We start from the raw sequence: 13535 nt of genomic DNA on the forward strand, positions 1-13535 counted from the left end.
ACTTTTTCTGAAATATGACAAATCATGTTTCTGTCTTGCTGAATGGAAATAGTAAACCAAGTCTACCCTCAGAAGATGCCCTGAATCTTGTTTGTCTTTGTACTATTTCCAATAATAGCCTTTTCACCTTGAATATGTACTCTGTCTCCCTCCTCCTCTGCTTACAGCTCGAGCTAACCTTCAGCTACCTGGAGATTCATGGTGTGGTCTGCAGCAGGCCAGCTCAGGTGAGTGCGTGGAGGAACCTGTTTCTGAATGTCACCATCCTCCTTTGCCCCCGAAACCGTGAGATATCTTCTACTTTGCTTTCATTATTGAAGGCTTCTTGAGGCAAAGTAGAGAAATAAGATTAGGGAAAACGGGATTTCCAGAAGGAGTGAGTCAGCAGTGGTTGTGTCTGGGCAGCTGTGTGGGCAGCAATGGGGAATTTGTTCTGATAAGGGGAGCGCATAGCTGAGAGGACTAATGAGCTCTGTGCTCGCAGACGATGTCAGCGTGCGAGCACTGTTCCCTAGAGATCTTGGACAGCATATCTTAATACTAAAATTTCATTGCTATTGTATGGTACTATGTAAGGTCTTTCTTGGAATAGAGAGATAAATGAATTTTTCAGTGTTAAAATGTAAATTTAAAAAATACCCAGCTTTATTGAGCTATAAGTGACTGCAGTGAAGTGTAAAATTGGATAACTTTTGATGTATGTATACCCCTGAGACTGTTACTAGGATTAGGATACTGAATTTATATTATCCCCAAGTTTCCTCATATACACCTTAGCAAATACCACTCTTTCCTCACCTGCAGACACCTGCAGGCTCCTGCTCACCATCCGTGTAGAGGGTTTGCATTTTCTAAAATTTTACATGGGTGGAGTCAAAGCACTCGCACTCTTTCCTCTCTGCCTCCCCACACTCCGTTTAATTATTTTGAGATTATTCTATTTTGTCGCATGTCTGAATAGTTCATTCCTTTGTACTGCTGACTGGTGTCTGTTTTATGTTAATGTCAAAATTCCTTTATCCATTCATCTGGTGATGGACGTGTGGCTTCTCTCTGGTTTTGACTATAACAAAGCTGCTATTTGATGTACAAGTTTTTGATTGGGCCTGTGTTTTCGAATGGCGGAATATTGTGCTAGGTACGTGTTTATTTATTTATTTGTTTTTTTGAGAAACTGCTAACTTATTGTCCAAAGTAGCTTGTATCATTTTGCCTCTCCACCAGCAATGTATGAGCATTCTGGTTCCTCCTCTCCAGCTCTGATGTGGTGGTCTTTTTAATTTTAGTCATCCTAATAAGTATGTGACATGTTTTCATTGTGGCTTTACATTGTATTTTCTAATGACTAAATATGTTAATCAACTTTTAAAAAATCTGTCTTTATTCATTACCATATGTCTTTTTTTTTTTTTTAATAGAGCGTCAGTTCAAGTCCTCATTGAAATATCGGGTTGTTTGTTTTCTTATTGAATCTTAGAAGTTAAAAATATATTGTAGCTACAAATCCCTTGTGAGATTATGATTCATGCATATTTTTCTCTTTGTCTGTACTTGATGTTTCATACTCTTCACAGTGTCCTTCAATGAACAGAAGTTTTAAAGACTTAGGCTAGACGTCTAGATATATGATCCATTGCAAAGCCACTTGTATGGATCAGAATTGTGGTTTTGGGTATCACGTTTTACATCCGCTTGTCCAGTGCCATATTTTGAAAGACTCTTGCTTCCTTGTGGGTTTGTTTTTCCTGGTGTTGAACATCATTTGTCCATATAAGTTTGGGTCCATTTCTAGACTCGGAGTCCCACCCTTTGGCCTTGTTGTATATGCGGTGCCAACACCACACTGTACTGATTTACTGTCACTTCACAGATTTGAAGTCAGATGGTGTCAGTACCTTAGCTTTGCTTGTTTTCAAAATGGTTTTAGTGATCCTAGGTCCTTTACAATGAATTTTAAAATCACCTCTGCTTCTGTATTAGGGTTCTTAGAGGAACAGAACCAACAGGATGTATATATAACGATGAGAGAGGGTTTATTAGATTGGCCTACACTGTCAGAGGCTGGATGGTCCCATATTGGCCATCTGCTGGCTGGAAAACCAGAGGAACCAGTAGCTGCCCAGTCAAGAAGCTGGAGCCTCAGAACAGGAGGGGCCAATGATGCAGCCTCCGGCTGAGGCTGAAGGCCTGGGGCTCCTGGAGAGTCGCTGATGGGAGTCCACGTTGAAGGGCTGGAGAAACTTGAGTTCATCGTCCATGGGCGATGGCGGCAATAGAGGACCTGCTTGGGGAGAATGGAACTTGCATCTTCTAGAGGTCTTCCTCTTCCTCCTGCTTTTGTTCTATCAGGTCCCCAGCCTGTTGGATGGTGCCATCTACATTCAGGATGGGTCTCCCCACTCAGTTTACTGTCCCATGTACTAACATCTCTGTAAACACCAGCATCAGCACACCTAGAAGTGTGTTTTACTAATTCCTAAGCGTATCTCAATCCAATCTAGTTGACATTCAAGATTGCCCATCACAGTTTCTAAGAAAATCCTGCTGATTTGAGTTTTGACTGGGATGACATTAGACCTACGGATCAAATGAGGGAGAAGGAACATCTTAATAATCTGGAGTCTTCTGACCCAAGAAACTCTATTGATTTAGATCTTAATATCCTCTCAGCAATATTCTATTGTGATTTTTCGTGCATATCGTCTGTCAGATGCATTCCCAAGTATTCCATCTTTTTCAGTGATACCGTTGAAGCTTCTACCTTTGAATTGTTTCTTGTTGAAATTAGAAATATGTTTGAGTTTTGCACTGATCTCAAATCTTGCCACTTTGCTCCACATAACCCACTGGTTTCTCGTAGTTTTTAATAGATTCTTTCTATCATCTTCTACAGAGGCGGTGTTATGTGTGAACATGGGCACCTTGTATTTTCAGCATGGGTCTGTTTTCTTTCTTTTGCTTGCTTTTTGCTGTCGGGAAGTCCTCCTCCGAGGGCTCTCATGCCTCTGCATGTTTTGCTGGACGTTCAAGAATTCAATGCAGGGGCTGCTCTTTGCCCAGGCCACTTCTCAAGGTTATTTTGTCTTGAGCGACTTCATAGGATGGTGGAATCTTTCTCTTTTGAACAAAGTCCACTCTTGCTTATCATTCACTCTGAAAACAATAGCTTCCCCAGATCCAGGGGTTCTTTTCCTGTGAGCACCCAGTGTGCTTACAGTCCTGCCTCTGGATCCCTCCCTGTCACCCTGTGGGACTTGCGGGAAAGGGGGGATCTGCAAGCATTGTGCTCATGCCCTCTGCTGTGAAATCAATAGTAAAACCCTGCGGTTTTACTAAAAACCCTCTCTTAGGAGCCTCCTGCTTTCTGCTAGCCTCCATGAGACAGTGATGGGCTAGGTTATTGGCTTCTAAGTAGAGTCGGATCAGTTCTCAGAACCAACAATTGCACTAGCCATCAGCACTACCACCTCCACCACCACCATCACTACCACCACCACCACCACCACCACTAGGCTGAGAAGTGGCAAGAACAGACATTTTTGTCTTATATCCATTCTTTTACATTATGTGTGACACTAGCTGCAGTGATTTTTGTTTGTTTTTGCTACTGATAGATCCTAGGAACATTCTGCCTCTGAGTTTTTAAGGCTGACCTCGAACCTGTGATCCTTCTATCTCAGCTTACTAAGTATTGAGAATACAGGCGTGAGCTACCATGTCCAGCTTATAGTTGTTTTTGTTTTTTAATATTAGTGTTAGATTTTGTTAGTACTTTTTCTCTGTTTATTGAGATAATCGTATGATTCCTTTCACTCCATCCCTCCCTTGTTAAGATGGTGAATTATTTATTTACTTACTGGTATAATAGGTATTGAACCCAGTAACATTCTACCTCTGAGCTGTACCCCCAGTTCTCTTTTTTAATTTTTTATTTTGAAACAGGCTCATACTAAGTTGCAAGGGCCTCAATAAATACTTGAGGCTGGCTGGGAACCTGTGATCCTCTTGTCTCAGCCTTCCAAGTACTGGGATTAAAAGCGTGCACCACCATGCCCCACTCTTTTTTTATTCTTTATTTTGAAACAGGGTTTCGCTAAGTGGTGGAGAGCCTCACTAAGTAGCTGGGTTGGCCACATGCCTGCCATCCTTCTGTCTCAGCCTCCCAAGTACTGAGATTACAGGTGTGTATCACCACGCCTGGCTATTTATGATTTTTAAATATTAACTCACTCTCTCATTCTTAGGATGAACTCCACGTGTATATGTGTGTTAGTTTTTATGTATACTGTTGGCTTCCATGTGTTACAATTTTGTGTAGGATTTTGTGCATTGTTGTTTGTGAGAGTTACTGGTTTGTAGCTTCTCTTTTCTTTTTAATGTTTTCACCTGGCACTTGTGTATTAAAATAATCATGGACTTATAGCATACATTGAGAAATTGTCCCTTCTTTTAATTTTTTTAAGGTGCATCCAGTATTAATTCTTCCCTAAATGTTTAGTTGAATTTACCAATGAGGTTATCAGGGGTTTGAAATAAGTTCATTGTCAACTTGTGATACAGCAAGGTGTTTTGTTTATTTTTTTTTTAAGTACTGGGCTTAAAGGGATATACTACCTCTGAGCTCCACCCTCTCACCCTACTTTATTTCTTATTTTGAAACAGGGTCTCACTAAGTTGAAGGGGCCTCATTAAGTTGCTGAGGCTGACTAAGAACCAGCGATCCTCCTGTTTCAACCTCCCAAGTAGTGGGATTATAGGCATTTGTTCACAGAGAGAGTTTTAACTACAAATTCTATTCTTTAATAGATATGTTATGGATTCATCATGTCATTCTACCTGAGTAAGCTTTGGAAGTTTGTGTTTTTTAAAAATGTGTCAATATTGTATAAACTGTTGAATTTATTAACATAAAGGTGCTCATAATTATCCTTTTAATCTTGTTATCCTTTTAAAACATGTAAGATATTATTTATGAAACTGAAGATTTGGTTCCCCCCCTTCTTATTAGCATCCTTAAAGATCTATCAATTTTATTGATCTTCTTAAAGAACTTGCTTTTTGGTTTCATTGACTTTTGTCTATTGATTTTATGTTTTCTGTGTTATTGATTTTTACAGTTTTATCTCTTCTACCTTTTATGTTAGCTTTGAAAATTATGGAGAAATTTTTTTCTTTGTTGTGTGTGTGTGTGTGTGTGTGGGCACACACACACACACACACACACATGTAGTTTGTTGGTAATGTTTCCAAAAGAAATTGTCAGAATTGTCACTTTATGTTAATTGAGATTACATACAAATCCTTGGAATTTTTTCCACAGTTCATCTTAGAGAAATGTTTTATCCTATGTGTTTATCATTCTCCAGAAACTGAAGTTAAAAAAAATAAAATAAAAAACCTCAGAGCAGCATATGTTTGCCCACATGGTCAGGCACATGCAGGGGGCGTCACTCAGGGATGGTGCATAGGACTCAGCCAGTCTCCTGCTGGTGGGATGTTAAGGTTTGTGATTTAGGGGCTGGGGTAGGTCGGTGGGGGGGGCACTGGTGAAATGCTAGCGCCCAGATTGTATTCCAAGTACAACTTGGTTGTGGTATTTAATTACAAGAGAGGATGCCAATGCAGCAAGGCCCACTTTCCTGTGTGGCATCTGGGACATATCTCTGATTATTATTTTATTTTTATTTTTTCAGTGCTGGGGCAGGAACACAGGGCCTAGCAGATACTAGGCAACTGGTGCCCCCAGTCTTTCTGATGATGATTATTTCAAATGTGTATTACGGTTATATCCTGCTAGGTGTCACAGGAAATAGTGTTTCCAACAATCTGTTTCTCCCCGGCAGAAAGAGGCGGAAAACAGCGGTTGACAGAGTCCCCCCCCTCTCACGAGACAGCCACCCCCGTGTTGCCTTCCCGCGCTTTCTGCATTGTGTGGAGGTGCTGTGGATGGCGCAGTGGCGGGCAGGGCTGTTGCAGGGCTTTGTGAAGACCTTCTTTCTTCTCCCACCTGTCACCTTTTCTCTTCTCTTTTATTCTATTCAATCCTGTGCAATTAAGGATGATTAGGTATTAAGATTAAGTGGAATTAGAATAAGCTAATTACTAATTACTCTCACCCAAACTGTGAACTGAATGTGAAAGTACCCTGCAGTGAAAAACATAATTCCCCACCCCCCCAGGGTGGGGGGACTGGGAAGGTGGGCTTGGGGTGCCAGGCAAACACAATGGAGCCTCCCAAATTAGCCGGCTTTTAAGAACATACATGCGCTTAGGTATGTGCGCGTGAAATCTGTGACTCCGACTGTAGGAAGCAGCCTTAGTCTGCCGTAAGACTCCTCCTGGATGCAGCAGTTATCTATTAACGAAGCCATGGCACTATTAGATGCTTTTAGGCATGAAAGCTAAATTTGTAATAATGTTTAGTGTCTTTTTTTGGGAGAGAGAACGGTTTGAATATCTCTTCTGAAAGATGACTGTGGACTTTGCCAAGAGAATTTTAAGAATTTTAAAAGCATTTCTATTAATTATTTGAGGAAGATGTTGAATATTGCGATTTACATTTTTTTTTAAAGAAAATATTCATTTCCACACAGCTAACTGGCTCAGAGGTGAAACTTGGGAAATGCTCGTTGACCAATTCCTCAGGATTTCTATGAAAAAGTAACATTTTAAGCACCCAAATCATGCTTTTCCTTTTCTTTGATCTCTTTGTTTTGATAAATGCCTTATATTGCTTTTCTTTTCAACATAAATATATTGGATGGCCTAGATTATTATTATTTTCAGTTTGGCTAATTTTAGAGAAATCTACGACAAAGTTTAAAAACTGCTTTGTTAATCTATTGGTTGGTGGCATAGAGTAGCACTCCTCCATCATGCTTTTGTGTAGATAAGTAATAACAGGAAGTATGTGAAGATGTTTTAATGCAATAATAATCCATAAGAATTTTATTTTAGCTGGGCACGGTGGCGCACGCTTGTAATCCCCGTTATTGGGAGGCAGAGACAGGAGGATCGCGCAGTTTCGAAGCCAGCCATGCTGGCTTAAGAGACCCTATTTCCAAATAAAAATATAAAATAGGTCTGGGAGTATAGCCCAGAGGTAGAAGGGGTTTCCAGGAACCCCAGTACCACCCCCCCAAAAAAAATTATATTTTACATATATATTTTTAGAGTCAAGATAATGAGATTTTTTAAAATATGAAATCGATTCTTTTCTTTCTTTTTTTCAGCACTACTAGGGATAGAACCCAGGATATCATACATGCTAGGCAAATGCTTCAGCGCTGAGCTACATCCCCAGCCCTTTTTAAATTTTATTTATATTATTTTGGGACAGCATCTTGATAAGTGGCCAAGGCCTCAAACTTGTAGTTCTCCTGCCCCAGCCTCCTGAGTAGCTGGGATTACAGATGTGTGCCACACTGCAACTGGTTTGAAGTTGATTTGCTTAGTGAGAAATCCATGTATCTTCAACTATTGTTCCTTTTGTGACCTATCCCCCCCCCACACTTTTTAGCTTGATTTACACTTATTTATAGGACCAATGGTTTCACCTTAATCTCAGTACTTTCTGGTGTAAATTTGGGACACCTCCAGCCCAGTCTAACTAACTGGCATTAAAACTAACTAAGATTTTTTATTACACTGATGCTTTAATGTAATCCTATCCAATTATCTCCTTTTCTTGGGAAGGTTGAAATTTTTACAAGCACTTGATTTTTATTCATAGACAAATAGTATTTTATCTTATTTTATTTTGTATGGTACTAGGGATTGAACCTAGGGGCCAAAGGCATACTATCTTTGAGGTTCACCTTGAGCTCTTTAAATTTTGTTTTGTTTTGAAAGAGGATCTCACTAGGTTGCCGGGTCTGGCTATATTACTGAGACTGGCTTTGAACTTGCAACCCTCCTGTCTCAGCCGCCCAAGTATTGGGATTACGGGTGTGCATATACCATCACACCTGACTGAAGGGAAGAGGTTTTAACACTTTAATTTAGACATCTCATAAGGTTTCTTATCTTCAAAACATGTTTCTTTTTCTTTTTCTTTTTTTTTAATATTTAAGGAAACTTATCAGATCACCCTTGGGTGTTGATAGAAAGACATATTCATACACGGGAGAGCAGAGACATGCTTGACTTTTAAGACTGCATTTCAGGACAGTGTCTTGGTAAATGGAGTCCTGTCTGAGCGTGTGAATGCAGTTGACATGTAGGGGGTGTGTTCGAATCTTCTGGTTTGGTTCCTAGAAACGCTTCAGTTCTCAGCTGTTTCCAACCCCCTCCGCCTTCTGCCGAGGTGGTTCTTTGAGTCTTAATCCAGGAGCGCATTCTGTGTGACCACCTCGTTCACCGTAACGTTCAGCATGGGAGTTGGAAGGTGATCATCAGGTGTCAACCTCGTTCTTGCAGATGGTGGTGGAGACTGAGAAGTACAGCATTTCCATGAAGATGACATCGGCAGAGGACGTAAGCGATGTCCTGGCTCACATCGGCACCTGCTTGCGGAAGATTTTCCCAGGCCTCTCCCCAGTGTGAGTCCTCCCTGGAGGAGCGAGGAAAGCAGAGAACCCCTGCTCCTCACATGAGCCACATCTGCCCCTCCTGCCTCTTCCTTCATCTCGCCCTTAGATTTTCCTCTCCTTCCCCCTCTCCCCTCTCTGCCTTTCTCCCTCTTTCTTCCCCTGTCTCTCGTACTGGGAATTGAACTCAGGGCATTCTACTTCTAAACTACACCCCCAGTCCTTTTTAGTTTATTTTTTTCTCACTAAGTTGCTGGGGCTGGCTTCAAGCCTGTGATTCTCCTTATCTCAGTCTCCCCTGTACTGGGGTTCCAGGTGTGTGCCACCACACCCAGCAGTTTACATCTTCTTTTAAGCAGAAACCTACCCTGTGCTCTCTGCCTATGGTCTTCTTTCTTTCTCTCTCTCTTTTCTTTCTCTTTCTTTTCTTTCTTTCTTTCTTTCTTTCTTTCTTTCTTTCTTTCTTTCTTTCTTTCTTTCTTTCTTTCTTTCTTTCTTTCGTACGGGGTTCCTGGAAGCCCTTCTACCCCCGGGCCACACTCCCAGACCATTTTTAATTTTTTAATTTTTGGAAACAGGGTCTCTTAAGGCAGCGCGGCTGGCTTGGAACCTGCGCGATCCTCCTGTCTCCGCCTCCCAAGCGCGGGGATGACGAGCGTGGGCCACTGCGCCCGGCTCTGCCTATGGTTTTCTAGAGTGCTGGCCATTGTGAAAAGTTTGGGAGATGAAGGGATTTGGTGGTCCTTGGACTTCTGCTCACAGGACTAAAACAGAAACCCTTTTACCATAACTCCAGATTTACTCTAGTGTGAATTTTAGTCATAGCTGTGAGCAGGAGGCCAGGGGCAAATATTCTGTGTCAAGGAACCATGTATAATATCATCCACAAGCCAGAACACGTGCTATCCTTTGTTGTTTGTTTTAGTAAGAGGAAACCTAACTTCCCTCGTCCCCCACACACTATTAAACAACAACAAAAAATTAGCTACTTTTATTTTCTTTTAGTTTTCTTTCCTTTTGAGGGGGAGGATGGTACTGGGAATTGAGCCCAGGATCATTCTGATTCTGAACCACATTCCCAGCCTTATTTTTTGTGTTTTAGTTGCAAACAGGGTTTCTCTAGGTTGCCGACAGCCTCATTAAGTTGCTGAAGTTGGCTCCAAACCTGTGATCCTCCTGTCTCAGCCTCCTAAATACCAGTGGGTTATCGGCATGCACCACCATGCCCAGCTTCCTTTTAGTTTTCTGAAATGCGCATTAGGAACATTAGTAAATTGTGTCCATATTTGCCCTGTATTTTTTGGTTAAGCATTTTATTATAGGCTTGTGTCCTTGGATAGGAGACTTTGTAGTTGGGAAGTATGTGGGTGATAGGATGGGAAATTAGATTGGCCGAGGTGAGAAAGCTTCTGAATATAATAGTTCTTAGTTAAAATGCCTTCCTCCTGGAGGGCATGAAACACCGGTCATGGAAACCCCTCCCGGCATGCACCTTGCCTTCCGGGGTATGTGTGTACAGGAGGCTGTAAGGCCTCACCTGGACCTGTGGGAGATGGTCACTGTGTGCCCTTCTTGGTGGCTGTGGGAATGGAATTCTGGGTCTGTTGCCTTTCATAGAATGACAAAGTGGATATGGAGTGCATGAATAACTTCTTAGAGCAATTTTGCTTTAATGGGGAACCAACAAGTGGGCGGAGCTAGAGGGCTGCAAGGGATTACAGGGGATTTTTTATTGGTCTGCCTCAAACGTGCACACCTGAGCTGAGGTGACCTGGAAGAGGTGAGAGAGTAGGTGACTGGGTGCGGATGGGGTGAGGAGCACGGGCTGGCTCTGCAGGGGAGATCTACCCCAGGGGGCTGCACGGCACTTAGAGGAGACCTGGGAAGAGGAGGGGCGATTCAAATGGAGAGGCCAGCGTATGGATGAAGGTGCAGAGTGTAATTTAGAAACTGACTGGCAGGGAATTTTATAACCTGAATGTTCTCCACTCGCATTTTCTTTTTCTTCCACTTAATGCACAGTGAGCTTGTCACAATAAACCCTTAATATTTTATGACTGCTTTGGTATGTTTTTACTCTCAGAATTCCTTGGATTGTATTACCTCATGTTCACAGGGGACATGTACAGTTATATCTGTGTCAGTTATCGTGACTAGTGATGGCAGAGAAGTGGTTTATCGAATTCTTTCTTCAACATTCCTAATGCCTCAGGCAAGATCGATCATAAGAACACTCTTTCCTATGCATGGCTAGCATAGAACATGCATGATGAAGTATGTTCCTGTGACATCATATCCTACCCACAGATTGGAGAATGTGAAGGTATATTTGAGAGTCTCCAGGCTTGTAGTTGTTTACGTGATGAAATACATTATCGCTTGAGCCCATTGTGGGGACTTTAGGACCCCAGCCCTCATCTCTGTCCTCACTCTGGACACTCCTGTTGGGGAGAGAGGAGCAGGAGACGATCTTTTAAGTCGGGTGAGGAACCAAGAATGTCCAGGAGGAGGTGGGGCTGGAATAATCCTCACTTTGCATAATTAGTTCTTGAGTCATCTAAGTTTGGCCATATTTAAAAGAAACCATACCTCCAAAGGCCGGAATTTCTCTTTTTAACCAAATGTAGTTCTACAAAGAGCATCTAGGAACACAGTCAAAATATGTACAAACAACATAAATGTCTACAAAATATAACTAGTTTTCTTATAGTGAAGAGGATACCAGTAGGAAAAACTAAAAATGTTCATAAAATTAATATTTATATAAAATGTTTTCATCTCCCCTTCACAAATATATATTAAGATGTTTATCTTTTCCTCTCTCCTTCCTTTACAAAATGGCATTTTTCCCTCATCAAGTAAGAAAGGTGTATTTCAGAGTGTAGGGAAAGTTTATAGAATGAAAAAGTTATGAATTAAATTTAAAAAAATCACCTCAGGCTGAACCATTGTTGACATGTTTTTTGGTTAATGTTCTTATTTTTTTTAACTCTTAGATGCTGTTGGAGAGCATTAGCCAATGTTAGTGGAGGGAAACCAGGGAACTATTTATAGTTTTTTAATCTGTTTTCAAAAAGTTGTCTGCAATGACCATTCCCTTCTACTTTGTTAAAGCCTTCAGCTTTTTTTTTTTTTTTTTTTTTTTTTTTTTTTTTTTAAATATCAAGGGCTTTGGCTTTTTCAGAAATGAAGCTAAGCCAGGCGTGGTGGCGCACGCTTGTCATCCCCGCGCTTGAGAGGCTGAGACAGGAGGATCACACGGGTTCGAAGCCAGCCTCAGCTACTGAGTGAGGCTCTCAACAACTTAGTGAGACCCTGTTTCCAAATAAAATAGAAAATAGGTCTGGGAGTATAGCCCGGAGGTAGAAAGCCCCTGGGTTTCCACCCCCAGTAGAAAGCCTCTGGGTTCCACCAGCCCCCCCACAAAAAAAAATGAAGCTAGAATTTTTTTTTTTTATTAAAGGAAGTTAGTATGGACTAGAATTTAGAAAATGTCAATTCAAGAACTTCGTCAGGCATGCGCAGATGAGTCGAACTTTTCCTGCCCTCTAAGACTTTGTGGTCTAAAGGTGGTGGTAGAACATTCCACCAAGGATATAAGAAAGGGTGTGAAACTTGGCAGCCTCTGATTTCAGAGGGAAGGGCGCGTTTAATTCAATGTCAAGAAGATAACATTTGATTTTAGTTTTTCTTTCTCTCTCTTTCTCTTTTTCCTCCCTCTTCCTAGGGACATTCTATCTTCAAGCTAAACTCCCAGACTTTTTTAGTTTTTATTTTGAAACAGGGTCTCGCTAAGTTGCTGAAGACTTCACTAAGTTGCTGAGGCTGTCCTCAAACCTATCATCCTCCTGTCTCAGCCTTCCCAGTACTGCGATTACAGGCATGCCCCATCGTGCCTGGATTACATGTAACTACATTCTAAGTCATGTTTAAATTAAATGAACGTGATGTAAATTCAGCCCTAGCACTGCCCTGCCAGGAAATAAGAGACCTTGCCCTTCTCTTGTCTGGGATTTGAGGTTACCTTCGATGGTACATGTTCTCATAGCAAGTACTTTGACTGTGTGCATGTATGTGCGTGAGCTGTGATGCACACTGATGGGCTCTCTGCTCTCATTTTGCCACAGGTAGAAAGCAACATGCACATAGTGGATTTTTCTTCAGTTATTTTGGTGCATTTTAGCTCAGATTCTCCTGGTCCTCAACCTCTGTACAAAAGATGCTCCACCTGTACGATGTACCCAAGAGCAAATCCAGACTTTCCACTGTCCACCCCTGCTCCCTGTCATAGAATAAGTGTCCCTTCTTTCTCACCCCAATGGTCTGTATTTTCCTTCATGTTGGTAATTCTCTTCCTTTGTTGTCTATTTTTTTTGTGTATTTCTCTGAGTAGCTTTTCTGGTTTTTGAAGGGCAGAGCCAATGTGTGTGTTTTTTTTTCTTCATGGTTGTGTGCCTCCTACCTGGAAATGGGTCTTAGCGCACTAGGCCTTGAATAAATTTGTTTTTGAGTGAGTTAATGAGTTGACTAACTACCCATTCAATGATTCATATGAGATAACTATGACAGCTTCAGCTAACATGTAGCGAGGCTTTGTATGCACCAGGGATTGTTTTAGTAACCTCACAGACATGAATTTCTTTCTTTGTCATAATAACCCTGTGGGATAAGTCCTCTTATTTTGTCAGTTCTGTCAGTAATGACAGCTTGGGATGGGGACCACGTTTCTAATCTCTGCCTTGTTCTGTCTCTGTGAGGTGGCCAGGAATATTGGTAGCTTTTGAGGAGAAGTTTGCTCCAGCAGATCTTGTCCAGGTGAAAAGAGAATAAAGGAATTGCTGTCTGAGTACGAAATGATCAGTTTCCTGGTGTATATTTGTCCATGGTGCTATGAAGAAGCTAGGGAGAGAATATTGTACTGAAAATCTTTGAACATTAGAAACTTATGTTTGGTATTAACATAATCATTCATTAAGCAAAACACACTATTTTCCACCTATTCTAACA

At 41.4% G+C, this 13535-nt stretch overlaps 1 protein-coding gene across 5 annotated transcripts in view; it reads left to right on the forward strand.

Annotated features, from left to right (window-relative positions):
* The window catches only part of CARMIL1 (capping protein regulator and myosin 1 linker 1), a gene marked incomplete at both ends in the record, with an annotated part of 268378 nt that overhangs the window by 109730 nt on the left and 145113 nt on the right, over window positions 1-13535 (forward strand). For all 5 annotated transcript variants that reach the window (XM_080710653.1, XM_080710650.1, XM_080710651.1 and 2 more), the window contains 2 exons: window positions 168-227; window positions 8419-8540. In XM_080710653.1, the coding sequence (XP_080566779.1) occupies window positions 168-227; window positions 8419-8540 (182 nt within the window). The remainder of the gene's footprint in view (window positions 1-167; window positions 228-8418; window positions 8541-13535) is intronic.

Source organism: Muscardinus avellanarius (genome assembly GCF_963383645.1).
Source record: "Muscardinus avellanarius genome assembly, chromosome: 14".
In the NCBI taxonomy this organism is placed as follows: domain Eukaryota; kingdom Metazoa; phylum Chordata; class Mammalia; order Rodentia; family Gliridae; genus Muscardinus; species Muscardinus avellanarius.